Genomic DNA, 15,732 nt, shown 5'->3' with positions numbered 1-15,732 from the left:
TTTGTTCTTCTTAAAAGTTGTGTGGAGACTTGTTCTTAAGTAAGTTGGTTTGCTGTAACATATTTCACTTGAAGCTACTCCATTTCACAAGCAAGGCTTGGTTGAGGACAGAATATTTTCTTGGAGTGGTTTGAGTGCTTTCTTGGGCATTTTTCCAGCAACCTATATCTCACTGTTTTTAATTGTTTAACAAGTTTCTTTCACTGTTTTGTTTTCTGTTTTTGTGTATTTTCTGCTCATGGCTCATTTCTCTAGTGGAGAGTCCTCCAAACCGTGTTCACCACAAAAGGCAGCCCTTTATGAGGACTTAAAGAATGCCAAGCAATCCAATGCTCACTATCTTGAGGTGATAAGGAAGATGGAAGCACGGCTCCAAAGTTTGGAGTTAAACCGAGAGGAAATGCATCAAAACCGTGAGCAAAGAACTCCTCCTCCTAGTCGGCATTCTTCAAGGCACTCCCATGGTTATTATGAAGACAATCCAAGGCCAAGACATCATCACCATGAAGAGAGGCGCCAACATGTGGCTGACCCTTGTTCTCCAAATGTAAAACTTCCTAGTTTTAGTGGTGATAGTGATCCCAATGTATACTTAGGATGGGAGGCTAAGGTGGACGAAATTTTTGATGTAAATGGGGTTAGGGATGAGCATAGGGTTAAGTTAGCTTCTTTAGAATTTTTGGACTATGCCATGCAATGGTGGCATCAATACCTCATGGACATTGACCTACACAAGAGGCCGCCCGTGGTCTCTTGGAACGATTTGAAAGCATGTTTACGCGCTAGATTCGTACCCCCACACTTTAGGAAAGACCTTATGTTGAAACTCCAACGGTTTCATCAAGGCGCGCTAAGTGTGGATGATTACTTTAAACAACTAGACACGCTTTTAATTCGAGTTAATATGGATGAGAGTGAGGAGGCTAAGATAGCTAGGTTTGTGAGTGGACTTCGAAGGGATATTCAAGACGTGGTAGAGTTACAAGAATATTCTTCTTTGGAAAATGTGGTGCACCTTGCTAGCAAAATTGAAAATCAACTTGCAAGGAAAAATGCTTTCAAAAATTCTTCTAAAGATAACTACTACCACTCTTCTTGGAAAAATAAAAACTCTTTTTCAAACATCCCTTCTAAGGACTCTACTTTCAAACCTAGAGAGTCTAAGCCTTCCACTTCCAATGCTAGGCCTAAATCACCACAAAAATCGTCTAGTAAGAAGTGTTTTAAATGTTTAAGCTATGGACATATTGCTTCTAATTGCCCTACTAAACGAACTAGGTATATGCATGATGGGGTAGATAGTAGTGAGCATGGGTCCGAATCTTCTAGACATTCCTCACCTTCTAGATCCCCAAGTGAGAGTGAAAGTGAAAGCCCACATGAGGGTGACCTATTAGTAATAAGACGCATGCTTGGACAAGTGTTGAAACCTTTTGATGAAACTCAAAGAGAAAATATTTTTCATTCAAGGTGTCTTATTAATGATAGAGTTTGCTCTTTGATTGTGGATGGGGGGAGTTGTGCAAATGTGTCAAGCACAAGAGTGGTAGACAAACTTGGATTGCCTACCATCTCTCATGCTAAGCCCTACAAGTTACAATGGTTGAGTGAGGTGGGTGAGATAGTGGTGAACAAACAAGTCCTCATTACATTTTCCATTGGCAAATATAAAGATGAGGTCTTGTGTGATGTTGTTCCAATGGAAGCTACTCATATCCTTTTAGGTAGGCCATGGCAATTTGATAGAAAAATTTTCATGATGCCTTTACCAACAAAATTTCTTTTAACTTCCATGGACACAAAGTCATTCTCAAGTCTCTTTCTCCAAAGGAGGTACATGAGGACCAAGTCAAAATGAGAGAAAAGAGAGAGAAAGAAAAAGAAATTAAAAATTCCAAGAGAAGCCTTCTCATATCTTCCCAACAAGTTCAAAAGGTAATAGTTACTCACAAGCCTATTTTTTTAGCTATTCCTAGACCTATTGAATATGAGTCGGCTAAGGATAGTCCCACATGTTTGGACCATTTGGTAAAGGAATATGAAGATGTGTTTCAAGATCCTCCTAAAGGCTTACCACCTCTAAGAGGGATTGAACACCAAATAGACTTCATGCCCGGGGTTTCTTTACCAAATCGCCCTGCATATAGGACCAATCCCCAAGAGACCAAAGAAATTCAAAGACAAGTTGAGGAATTATTAGCTAAGGGATGGGTACAAGATAGCATGAGCCCATGTGTTATGCCTGTCATACTTGTCCCTAAAAAGGATGGGACATGGAGGATGTGTACGGATTGTCGCGCTATAAATAACATCACCATCAAATATAGGCATCCCATTCCTAGGTTAGATGACTTGTTGGATGAATTACATGGGTCTAAAATATTTTCCAAAATTGATCTTAAGAGTGGTTACAATCAAATTCGAATTAAACATGGTGATGAATGGAAAACCGCTTTTAAGACCAAATTTGGTTTATATGAGTGGTTGGTCATGCCTTTTGGCTTGACTAATGCTCCTAGTACCTTCATGCGACTCATGCATCATGTTTTAAGAGCATTCATTGGCAAGTTTGTTGTGGTTTACTTTGATGATATTCTTATATATAGCTTGTCCTTAGAAGATCATGAGTCACATGTTAGACAAGTTCTAGAAACCCTTAGGAAGGAGAAGTTGTATGCTAACCATGCTAAATGTTTCTTTGCATTAGATCATATAGACTTCCTAGGGTTTGTGGTTAGTCATAAAGGGGTGCATGTAGATCAAACAAAAGTTACAGCAATTCAACATTGGCCTACACCCATCAATGTCAATGAAGTACGAAGCTTTCATGGCCTTGCTAGTTTTTATAGGCGGTTTGTGAAAGACTTTAGTACAATTGCCGCACCTTTAAATGCCATAGTAAAGAAGGATGTGGTTTTTAAGTGGGGACAAGAGCAAGAAAACGCTTTTCAAACTTTGAAGGCTAAATTAACTAAAGCCCCCATTTTAGCCCTTCCTAACTTTGCTAAGACATTTGAAATAGAGTGTGATGCCTCTAATATAGGCATTGGGGCCGTCCTCCTTCAAGAAGGACACCCCATCGCTTATTTTAGTGAGAAACTCAAAGGGAGTCATCTCAATTACTCCACTTATGATAAAGAACTTTATGCTCTTGTTAGAGCTTTGCAAAATTGGCAACATTATCTTTTTCCAAAGGAATTTGTGATTCATAGTGATCATGAGTCCCTTAAATATTTGAAAAGCCAAAGCAAGCTTAATAAGAGACATGCTAAGTGGGTGGAGTTTATTGAGCAATTTCCTTATGTGATCAAACATAAACAAGGTAAAATTAATGTAGTGGCCGATGCTCTTTCACGAAGATATACCTTGTTAAATGTTTTAAATGTTCAATATTTAGGTTTTGATCACATAAAGGAACTTTATCATGATGACTTAGATTTCTCTCTAATCTATCAAGAGTGTTCCAAGGGAGGTCACAAAGACTTTTTCTTACATAATGGTTTTCTTTTCAAAGGAAAAAAGACTTTGTGTTCCCCAAGGATCCATTAGACAATCTCTTGTTAGAGAGGCTCATGAGGGTGGGCTTATGGGACATTTTGGGGTAGCTAAGACCTTAGAAACATTGCATGAACATTTCTTTTGGCCTCACATGCGCAAATCCGTACATACCTTCTGTGATAGATGTATAGCATGTAGGAAGGCTAAATCTAAGGTCCAACCCCATGGTTTATATACCCCTCTTCCTATCCCTACAATGCCTTGGGTTGATATTTCTATGAATTTTATCTTAGGACTACCCAAGACATCGAAGGGTAAGGATTCCATCTTTGTGGTAGTGGACCATTTTTCTAAAATGGCTCATTTTATTCCATGCCACAAAGTGGATGATGCATGCCATATTGCAAATCTCTTCTTCAAGGAAGTTGTTCGTTTGCATGGACTTCCTAGAAGTATAGTATCTGATAGGGATTCTAAGTTCTTAAGTCACTTTTGGCGGACCTTATGGGGGAAACTTGGCACCAAACTTCTGTTTTCTACTACCTGCCACCCCCAAACTGATGGTCAAACCGAAGTGGTTAATAGAACTTTGGGTCAATTATTAAGATGCTTTATTTACAGGAATCCAAGGGCTTGGGAGGATTTACTACCTCATGTTGAATTTGCCTATAATAGAGTAGTGAATTCCACCACTAACCATTCTCCTTTTGAGGTTGTTTATGGGTTTAATCCCCTCACACCTCTAGATCTTCTTCCCATTCCTGTCCTTGATGAGGTTCTATGCAAAGACGGTTTTGAAAAGGCATCTTTTGTTAAAGATTTGCATAACCGCATCAAGTTACAAATTGAGAAGAAAGTTGGTAAGTATGCTGACACTGCCAACCAAAGGCGAAAGGCATTAATCTTTGAGCCCAGTGATTGGGTTTGGCTTCATTTGAGAAAGGATAGATTTCCTTCTCTAAGGAAGTCCAAACTTATGCCTCGTGGTGATGGCCCTTTCCAAGTCATCAAGAGGATTAATGATAATGCCTATGAGTTAGATATGCCCTCTACTTATCTTGGTAGTAATTCTTTCAATGTTACTGATCTCACTCCTTTTGCTGCAGGTTTCCCAAATTCGTGGACGAATTCTCTCCAACCCGGGGAGTATGATGGAAACCAAGTAGAGGATGCTCTAGGCCATGAAGCCCAAGCCCAACAAGGGGCCCAAGCCCAACGAATTACTAGGAGCATGGCAAGAGCTTTGGGACAAGAGTATAATAAAATGGCTCTTCTTATTTCTTTTGTAGAATAGGGGTGTGAATGTAATAAAAAGGTGTAAGTAGTAAGGGAGTCTAGGGGAGTGTAGATAGGAGCCTAGGGGGTGCCAAACCGAATTTCATTGCATTTGTGTGCCATTTAGCTTGCATTTTCAGCACCTCTAGGCTATAAATAAAGGTGCTTAGCTTGTACAATTCAGATTGGAATTTTATAGTAGAGAGACTATACTCAATTTTGGAGAGAATTTGTGAGTTTTGAGTCTTCCTCTTCTTTGCCTTATCTTGTGAGCTATGGTGAGCTTCAAGTGGTGGCACTCCATCACTTATCTTGGTTCAAGGTTCCAAGTGGCGTGAATGGCTTCTTCCAATTCTCAAAATCCAGCAAGCATCTTATTCTATAAGTGTTCTTCTTCCTTTTTCTTCAATTTTCCATTCGGTAGTTTTGATTCCTAGAGTTTACTTCTTTTTCTACCGTTTATTTTTGTGTTTCCAACATTGTGTTCTTCTTTCTGTTTTGGTTCAGTAACTATCATTTAAATTCTGTCCAGTTTTAATTCTTGTTCTTCTTTCCTTTTGTTTTGATTCAATTTGACAATACATGGACTTCAATATGAGTCTTGGTTGGTGCTTAGTTTTGGTGAGTTCTTGAATTTAGAACATTGATCCAATTCTAAAGTAAAGTGCCTTTCAAATCCAGCTCAAGTTGTTCCTAAGAATGTCAAGAATCATGTGTTCTTGTAGTTACATTCACATCAGAAGAGCAAAATTTACTACTATATGAAGAGGTTAGACCAATTGCATAATTAGTGTATTAATGGTTTTATTTGTCTTTTATGTGATAGGTAGTAAAGAATACTGATGGGAGAGAACCATCTCGTGCGGAAATGTTCATAGTGACACATAAGTCTAAGAGTGAGGAAACCAAAACAATTATTGTATGTAATCTTTATCTTTATCTTTCTCACTACTCCTTAAAATGGAGGGTTTGTTGTTTGATGTTGCAAAATCTATGTTAAGTTTGATGTGGTAGAAAGAATGTAGAATGACTTGTTTGACATAGATAACAGTTGGGGCCATCAAAGCCTCTGCAATTGTAATATTGTTACTAGGAAGCTGATATTTCAGTGAAAGACCATTTTTTTGGGAAATTGGAAGTATGTACTGTCCTCCTATCTTCTTTTTTATATACTATCCTCCTGTCTTTGTAAGTATGCTCTTCACTGTTGTGAGGTTTTTACAATAAAATGCATCTAAAGTGAGCTTAGTAATTGTACATGCCTACTGATTAAGTTTGTAACTGCACATATAATTAAAACTGATACTTATTTCTTAACATCAAATATCACTTCCCTCATAAATATAGATAATTCCTGGGTTTTTCTTCACTAATTTTAACTATGGCTGATGGTGGAAGACGACCTATGCTGATTGCATGCACTAATGAGAAGAGAGGAAGAATGTGTAGCTATCCACGATCACTTAGAAACTCATGCACCTCTTGTGCAATTAACACACCCTTAAAGGAACAAAAAAACTACCTATAAGTAGCACATTAATGTCTCATGCATGGATTATTATGTTTGGTATGTTAAGTTTCATCTATGTACCTTCAATTTCTGGCCTTGAAGCATCTCTACTTCAAGTTCTTCAAAAAACCCGCAGAAAGAAGCATGTAACTATATTTTACTCATCCAAGAATGGTGGACTAGGAATGAAAAACACTCCTCTTCCCTCCATTTCTAGAATAAGCATTGAAAACTTTCCTATTTCTCCCTCCCACTGCCAAAAATAATATGGTTTAATGAAGCCATGAAATATAATTATACCGGTGAGAGTCGTACTACCGATACCATGTCTTGGTCCCATCAATGGGTTGACCGACACCACAAATCCAATTACACTTAAGCAGAGTTAGTGAAGTTAATCAGCAATCAAGACCTAGGTAATACACTTCTAAACATGACTCAAACTCTCTAATCTCACCCAATAAGAAAGGTCTACTAACACAGATTCCAAGAATCAAGTACGTCATCATACAATGCTCTGACTACCGAATGTCGAATACTAAAACTGACTTGAGCGTTGGAGTGCCCTTCTGCAAGCACCATCCGAGTCTAGGTTACGAGAAGGCCGAGAGGTGGAACGAGTAGAGAGGAAGAAGGAGCTTGTAGGGAGAGGAGTTGAAACACAGACCGACTGACCAACTAAGGAAGGAGAGGAACAGTCTCAATAGTTCTCTGAATCCCAAATCCATTCAAGAACAATAACCAATGAAAAATAATAAAAAATAAGATGAAGTAAATCATCATTGTCCTTACTACATGTTGTGATAAGACCAGGCACACCAAAAATCTCAAAAAAAGGTGTTATCCTTAATTGCCATATTTTTTTCAGGCCAAATCTCATTATTGCAGCCTAAATATATGTATAAAATAAGAAAACCAAGGGTGCGGAAGGGGCAACTTTTCTTAGGCATCAAATCCTTTAAACTTACTTTTGTGTTACTCCCCATCTCCAAGCCATCAACAAAACCTGTCCAATTTCTTAATCAGAAACTATAAAGGGGGAGAATAAATTGAAAATACTAATCTACTGTATTACAAAAATCTGAAGAACCCATATAATTGAACATATCCATAGCATGCCTTTCATTTTCCAAGTACTAAGCACGCAATAAACACGCCCAAGTGATTCAACTTTACTTTGTCAATACCTTAGTCTTTGCAACATCCATATTCTACAATAACAAAGTAATAATTTTATGAGTCCTTCTCTACCCCTAATGTGTGACTGATGCTTGAAAGAAACATCAAAAATTATAAAAAACTGCATAATTTCATAGGATGTATTTCATAATTTCATTTTTGTTTTGTAAAAGTATAAATAGTAACTGCCTAATTTGTAATGATTATATAATGTTACTTGTTTTGAATATCAAATCAACTAGCCGAGATATTGCCAACAATATATTCATATACTTAATCATCTTGGCAACAATGTTGTTGAACCAAGTGGTGTTCAATGTTTTGATGAATCCAATCCTTTGAAGGATGATGAAGCCTCTGCTTTGCTTGATGCTGCTGTGCTGGTTTTAGCCTTGTTCTGGGGTAGTTCAATGTTGTAATCAACCCTTAGATTAAATCTCAAAGCAATTAGCATCTCATTTTTATCAAAGCAAAATGTTTTTCAAACTAAGTTGAAACAACCGATTGTTTTGTCGAAACAACCGATTGTTTACACTTAGGTGTTTTGAGAAAGTTTGAAAACTGTTTTTGAATGGTGATTTTGTTAAGTAACAAAACAACCGATTGATTCGAGGAAACAATCGATTGTTTGTTTTAAAACCATAACAGAAAAACTGTTTTCTTTGACTGAGCTTTAAATGCTTTAACTGAATACGCTCCAGTCATTAAATGCTTTGACCAATCTATTTTAAATGCAATTAAGAGTTTGTTAAGATTTGATAACAAACTATATTCTTAGATATATTCTGAAAAACTGTTTTAAGTTTTAAGAATCTTGAAACAAAGTTTTGATCTAAGAGTTTTTCAAAGAGTTTTGAGATTGCTTAAGAATTGAGAGATTGATCAAGGTGCTGAATAGGATTTTACTTGTATTGATTTCAGATATTCATCTGTAACAAGTGTAATCTTTGTAAACTGCTGAACAATTCGTGTGTGTGTTTTGCTGAGATTGGCTGTGTGTTCTTGAGGTGTTCAAGATCAGCAATCTTAGTGTTGGCCAAGGAGAGTGTGTTTCTTGAGGTGTTCAAGGTCATTCTCTTGGTTGTGGTGTAAGTGATCAAGTGGTGATTGCTTAGTGGATATCCTCAGGGTTTCTGAGAAGACTGGATGTAGCTCTTGTTTGGAGTGAACCAGTATAAACAACTGTGTACAATTTCTCTATCCCTATCTCTTTAATTCAGTTTTGTTATTTTGGAACTAGTATAAACAACCGATTGTTTCGCTAAAACAACCGATTGTTTTTCCAGCTTTGTGCTTTTGCTGTTTGTTTTGGAAAAACTGAATCATTAATCAAGGTTCTTTCAAAGTTTTTTCATTCTAAGGTTAAAAGTCTGCGAAAATCTTTCTTAAACAATTCACCCCTCTCTCGTTTAAGGCCATATATTCTAACAATAAGATTACAAAAATCTATACGACAGGTTTAAACAGTTTTGGCTGCATATTTCTTAAAGTTGAAGAACATTGAGAGAGAAAAACTTCAACTATAATGAAATATAAATATGTGAATTTTCATTGGCAAATTTTTCTTTAAAGTGCTTAGTATTGACAAGGAAGAGATAGAGAAAGAGAAAGTGTTTGAGCTCAAGTAGATGATTTTTGTTATTTTCATTCATTTTGAAAAACTTGAGAATGCAATCGCTTATAGTTCAGAAGAATTAGATAAAAATTCAACTTCAGATGATGTATTTTTCCAAATTTTTGGAAAAGAGCAACATGGTTATGCGCGCACATATAGAAAAGGGGTTATGCTTTCAGAGTTATGGGGATCAAAATCTCAAGTTGAAATACAAAAATTAATTAATGAAGTTTAAAGAAATTATCAACTTGAGCTTCAAAGCATAAAAGAAAAAAAATCTAAGAGGAGATGAAAGCCAAACTAAAAAAAGCAAGTGGAATCCATGAAAATTGAACTTTTAAATAACTTCTAATTTGTTTTCACTCAATCGCAAAATTGTATTTAAGGAGAAATGACCCAAGATCTAAAAGAAGAAGTTGTTGTTGAGGTATATAATATAAATTTTAACTTAAGCTTATTATTGAATTAGATATTACACATTACATTTTTTTTTTTACTTTAATGTAAAAACAATGTCAAACCACTCCTCTAAGCAAAAATGGAAAAGCAGAGAAAATTAACACGAAATTAACTAAAAGGTGAACTCATGTAACATTTTTTCTTTATTTTGTTTTTATATCATTTATTAATTAATTTTGTTAATCTTGTTTTGGGATACATTCTACTATTTTATTATCCTATAGATCATAAGACCTTAATGTTGGAGTTATCACACTTGAAAGAGATCTTAAAACACTACAATATCCATCCATTACCATTGAACTCTTCTTGTAAATCTAGTTCTCTAAATTATGTTTCTAATTTTATTCTTTAGATTTATTGGCTAATAATGATCACCATTACAGGCAGGAGTTTGAAAATAATTAAAAATAAAAATAAATGTTCAGTCGGAGAATGTTGAAAGAGTAAGTGAAATTCAAGAAATTGATAAATTTTAATTATTTAAAGTCATTTATTAATTGACATTTCTTTTTTAAAATAGGTTCATAAAAAAGTTGTTAAAGCATGGAAATATGTAGTAAGTCTAAGTTTTTTTTATATATTTTAAGTAATTTAATATTGATTGAGTCTCTTATTTATGTCATTTGAATCACGCAAAGGAGCCTTATTTCAATACAACAACCAAACTCAAAAGAAAACTACACTACACTAAAAAGAAAGGTTATTAGAGTAATTTATTATAATATCATAGTTTTCATTCATAAGAATTCTTTGTTTATTGTTGATTTTAATATTTATTTTGTTTTCTTTATTTTATTCTTTGTTAATGAACTCCCTCTAACACAAGTAGAGAAATCAGTAATGTTCAAAGGAAACAAAATAGAAAAGGGGAAAGTAAACCAAAAATTCATTTTAATGGGACAAATTTCAGTTGATGATTAGGTAACTAATTTTTTTTATATTTTTTATGTGTTTTATTTGTTTAATTGTCATATGTGCTAAAGCTAAATTTAAATTAGATTAATTCTGTTTATAGAATGGTGATATTGTAAATTGTGGGAATTAGGATAATGATATTTATAAAATCAAAAGAATATGCAAGATTTATCTAGTGTGTAGAGTATAATATGTTAGGAAAAGTGGAAATTGTTGCTTGTGGTTCAAAGCAGAGCCAACCTAGTTCTAAGCAATATGATTCTGGGGTGGATGATATATTAGCATCTACCAAACATATTATATGGACTGCTTTATGAATTCATACATTCATCCAATTTATATTCTAAGTTTCAAATATAATTCATTTAATTCATGATATCCATATTTCATATATGTTGGCAAGTTCTTGAATCAAGGGTTAATCATTTCTTTGCTCTACTTTGCTAATTCAGTGATATGTGGGCACTAAAATCTCAATCATCATATGTGTTGTTTCCCAATTTTGTAGCAAAGAGTTTCAAAATATTTGAAACCAGCACAAATGATTCTTACTCAGAAGCTACCGAGTTTACCATGTAATGATAAATATTAAATAATTATCTTGTTTTCAAGTTCTTATTGTTTTTGCACCCACTCCTTCATTTTTAATGTAAATTAGCAGTAACTGAATAAGATTAAACACTATTTGGTATCAGGAATGAAAGATTTCATAGAAGTATGGATAAACAAAGTTTTTTGTGTGCTCTTTTTACATTTTAATTTATAATAATTAGTATCATTGTTATATTCTTACATGTGAGAAGAACCTTCATTTTCTCTGGAATATTTTCTCTGGAATATGCACAAATTGATTTCACAAGCAAACTTAAATTTTTGTCTTTTCTATGTAATAAGCAACTCCAATCAATATATGATAAATGAGATGGAGTTAAACAATGACAATTTATTGACAGGACAGGTTCAAATTTACTTTTAAACATTAAAAATTCATACTATTAGATTTTGTGTTGACAAATATTTATTAGTAGTTTGCTTATAGAATAAAAGCATCCAAACAAAAATTACTTCACGTCAAAATCAATTTTAACCATGATCTATTTGTAAACTTTCATCAATAAATTCATATGTTGCAATCCAAACCTAAGTAATCCTAATAATTTTCTAATTAAACAATTTAGTAATTTGTTAAAATATTATAAAATATTTACATTAGTGATATTTTTACAATATTACTTTTATTGAAAAAAAAAAGTACTATTTAATAACAATTTTAAAATACTACCTCTTTAATGAAAAAAATATTAATTTTTTTAACATTTTTAAAATGTCAATTCTTTATTAAAAAAATTACTAAAACTTTTTGGTAATATTTTAATAATGTTTATAATGTTACTTTTTTATTAAAAAGATATAGTAACATTTTTCAAATGTCACTTTTTTATTAAAAAAAGTTATTAAAAAAATTTAATAACATTTTTGTAATATTACTTTTTAAAAAAAATATTACTAAATTTAGTAATATTTTTAAAATATTAATTCTTTTATTAAAAGAAGTTACTAAAAAGTTTTGGTAACATTTTTACAATCTTACTTTTTCAATAAAAAATTTACTAACATTTTAAAATGTTAATTTTTTTATTAAAAAGGTTACTAAAAATTTGTAGTAATATTTTATAAATGTTACTTTTTTATTAAATAAATTTTATAAAAATAATTAATAAAATTTTAAGTATATTTTTTTATTAAATAAATGTTATAAAAAATATTTAATGATATTTTTATAAATATTAAAATATATATTTAAAAATGTTATTAAAAGTCTTTAGTAACTTTGATTATAAGTAACATATCATATTAGTAAGATTTTATTTGATTTAATAATATTTTTTTAATGTTATTAATTTTTATATATATAATAGTGACAATCAATGTTTCGATCGGTCAATGTTTGCTTGAACACTATGAACAAATCTATTATATTAAGAGATGAAGAAAGGATGTGGGTGAGGAAGATGAAGAAGGTATGATTAAGATGAAAATGATAATTTCACCCATCTCCATGAGTTACATGATAAAAACCATGGGATGGAGAAAGAAATACCCATTCCTCAATAAATTTAGGGCAAACAAAACGACAATAAATTAGCAAGGGCATCACTCTGTAGCATTTTTATCTTTTGCTTATATTGTTTCACTTCCTGATAAGATATTCCATTTTGTAAGAGGAAGATGATGAAGGAAGCAATAAAACTCTTCGATAATATAGCTAAACAAGGTTTGGTACCCAATGCAATAACATTTAATACATTGATTGATACATTTTGCAAAGACGGGAAAATGGAAGATGCATTTGCTCTGCGTAAATCGATGCTAGAAGAAGGATTTTTTCCAAATGTTCAACCTATAGTTGCTTAATTGCATGCTTGTTCAGGAACCAAAACGCAAGAGCTACAAATGATATTCTCAATGAAATGCAGACCTATGGCCTGAAAGTTGATATTCTTAATGAAATGATATTCTTAATAAAATGATACTGATTTCTGTTAGAACATGCTAGTTTGAACACTAAAGTGATAAAATTTTAGACCTGTAAACATGAGTATGATGTGTACAATTTCCTGGGATTTGCGGTTAAAGGTGAACGAGTTGCCAACACTATGAAGGTTGAATAATTTAAGAGCTTAATAATAAAATAATAAACCATTTAATTTTCCGATAGTAAAAATGGAATAATAATAAAACATTAATTTAAAACATAAAACTTTAGAATTGTAATTCTTTCTTTGTAGATTAATTATATATAATATTATAATTATGAATAAATTTAATATTATTAATTATAAAACTAAACATTCTTGATAAATATGAATTGCTTGAGGTAACCAGCAATAACATATTTTAGAATTTTAAAATATAATTTATTTCCAGAATAATTAAAATGTGTATTAGACACACGCATGTAATTCTTTATGCCTCTTTACAACCACACTCCATACATCCATGAAAACCCAAACACTTAAATCTTTTTTTTTTCTGAAAATAGGACCCCTGTTGGATGAAAATATCATATGTTTAACCTAAATTCTTTAAGCGAAATAATTTTCTGAAACTGTCAGTATTTCACTATTTCAATATTGTATCACTATAGCTGATAATATATTCTATCAGCTACTTTTTCAGAAACTCTTTTGAAATAATGAACATATCATGGAAGTGCCACTAACTACGAAACAGGCATATTCCCCTTCATTCTCAAACTACTAAACTTCAATGCATTACGAACCAATAAGAAATATGATACAAATCTGACAATAGAACCGTTCATACAACATAATCAAGATATAGAACAAAAAGAAAACCAAGACATTTTCAGGCCTTTGAATACCCCTCTACAGAATATTTGCTTAATGTTAATCGAAAACACACCAACGGGAATCACATTTTATGCATCCCTTGATATTACTGAAAGCCTAAATATGTTGAATGGTACAGGCACATTTCTCAAGTCCCAAATAGAAAAGGCAGGGGAGAATCAAATAAGGATTTAACAAGAGGCTCAAGTGCATATATGAAAAATATCGATAAGAAATCGTAGGGTTTTTACTCTAATTATAGGTAATCCTTGCTTCTCTACCATGTTGCAGATGATATCAAATTCCTAGTCCTTAAAAACTCAAACTTGTTCCTACATTGGTGCAAAATTCTCAAGGCAGAGAAATCACCGGGTAATGCAAGTTCAGAGGGTGCAGAATAAAGGTTAAATATAGCATTGCCCTGTCTCTACACAGAGGCTTAGGGTTATTGATTGCTAAAGCCCAACCCAAAAACACTGATTTCCTTCCAACATGAAGAAGCAATAAACTAAGATATAATATTAAAATTGTAAGCAAAAAATCTAGCTTGATGTTTGATATAAAGCTAACAATAGAACCGTTGACACAACATAATCAATACATGGAACTAAAAGGAAAACAAAGATAGCTCAAATAAGAAAGTAGTCACATATTCTTCAAGCTTCAACCTCATTTCTCAGACGAGTTGGGACCCCTCTTCTTGCCAAATCCCACCACTACAACAACATAAACCGAATCCCTCGTCAGAGACAGTACAATTATCCATCTTCTACTTTTGTAACACAGAATATCACTGAATAGTACGAAATATGAATTGAATAAAAAAATTAGGGTTTGAGAAAATACCGGCGGTGACGAATCGGCGATTGTACTGCATCCTCTTGTGGGCGCGTCCACGTGGCTTCTTCTTTTTGTCCTGCTTCGCTACTTTGGGGGTTTGGCCTCTGACTTTGCCGGCACGTGCCAGTGATCCGTGAACCTTACCTGCAAATTGCATCAAGTGTGATTCAGTGTGCACAAGAACGAAACACTGTCATACCTCATTTTCAAACAGAACTCAAAAACGTAACTCACCCATCACAGCGACGATGAATTTCTCTTCTGATTACTCTATTTCCGCTTCGATCTCTTGCTGCGGCAGAGCGTAGTGAATGACTTATGCTATTAGTATGGTTAGGATTTAGGGTTGGAATCGCGGGTCGCGGGTTCAAATATCCAAAGTAAATGCGCCTGGGCTTTATATTTTAATTGGTCCAATTCATCTCTAACATAAGCCCATTACTTTCTGCACGCCATCAACTTTGAAATGTCGGATTTGTCCTTATGGGTTTTTAACTGTGTTTTTTTTCCTCTCTCTGCGTTTCTCGTTTTCCTTTCTCATTTCTTCTGCTGTTGTTCCTGTATTACTACTCCTAGAGACATCATTTTTACATTTTGGAACATGTATTCCTGAATTCAGAATTACAAAAAGGAGAGGTGTGGAGATTAAATGGTATTCTAGAATTTGCTTTCCAGAATCATTTTTCATGATATGTTTTTGAAACAAGTAATCTCAGACATATTTTCAGAATACACTTTTAAAACACCTTAAAATAATATGTTTTCCAAAATATATTAAAAAATGAGCATTCTATAAGGAAAATGTATTTTGGAAAGGTGTTTCAAATTGCGTGTTCTGAAATGCATTATTGGAGTTTATTATCTTGAACATGTTTTTGCATTGATTTTGCTTGTGTTTATACTTTTTATTGAGTGTTTAATAATTAATTTCATTCATCTATATGTATATAAACATGGTTATAACTAAATGAGGTGATTATCAAATAAAACTTCCAAGGACATATTTCAAATCTTGTGGGGTCCAAGTAGAAATTGGTGATGCAATAAGTAAAACCCCTAAGTTTAAAGAAAAAAAAAGGGCTAGT

The 15,732-nt window shown here is 33.2% G+C and overlaps 1 protein-coding gene across 1 annotated transcript; it reads right to left on the bottom strand.

Annotated features, from left to right (window-relative positions):
* Nucleotides 1-14,287: 14,287 nt before the first annotated feature.
* LOC137810548 (small ribosomal subunit protein eS30z/eS30y/eS30x) lies at nucleotides 14,288-15,020 on the bottom strand. The gene is made up of 3 exons (XM_068611885.1): nucleotides 14,882-15,020; nucleotides 14,654-14,791; nucleotides 14,288-14,523 (listed from the first exon to the last, which is right to left on the bottom strand). The coding sequence occupies exons 1-3, from the start codon at nucleotides 14,883-14,885 to the stop codon at nucleotides 14,477-14,479; spliced, it is 189 nt and encodes a 62-aa protein (XP_068467986.1). The 5' UTR covers nucleotides 14,886-15,020; the 3' UTR covers nucleotides 14,288-14,476.
* Between the last annotated feature and the right edge of the window lie 712 nt (nucleotides 15,021-15,732).

The sequence above is a fragment of the Phaseolus vulgaris genome, chromosome 2 (genome assembly GCF_000499845.2).
Source record: "Phaseolus vulgaris cultivar G19833 chromosome 2, P. vulgaris v2.0, whole genome shotgun sequence".
NCBI lineage: Eukaryota > Viridiplantae > Streptophyta > Magnoliopsida > Fabales > Fabaceae > Phaseolus > Phaseolus vulgaris.
The sequence above is the reverse complement of the archived record's forward strand: the minus strand, read 5'-3'. Positions and strand labels throughout refer to the sequence as shown.

What these genes read in the sequence shown, in the direction of transcription:
- LOC137810548 (XM_068611885.1), bottom strand. An exon ending in TCGCCGATTCGTCACCGCCG is followed by an intron (nt 14,524 to 14,653) that starts GTATTTTCTCAA and finishes ATGTTGTTGTAG; the next exon opens with TGGTGGGATTTGGCAAGAAG.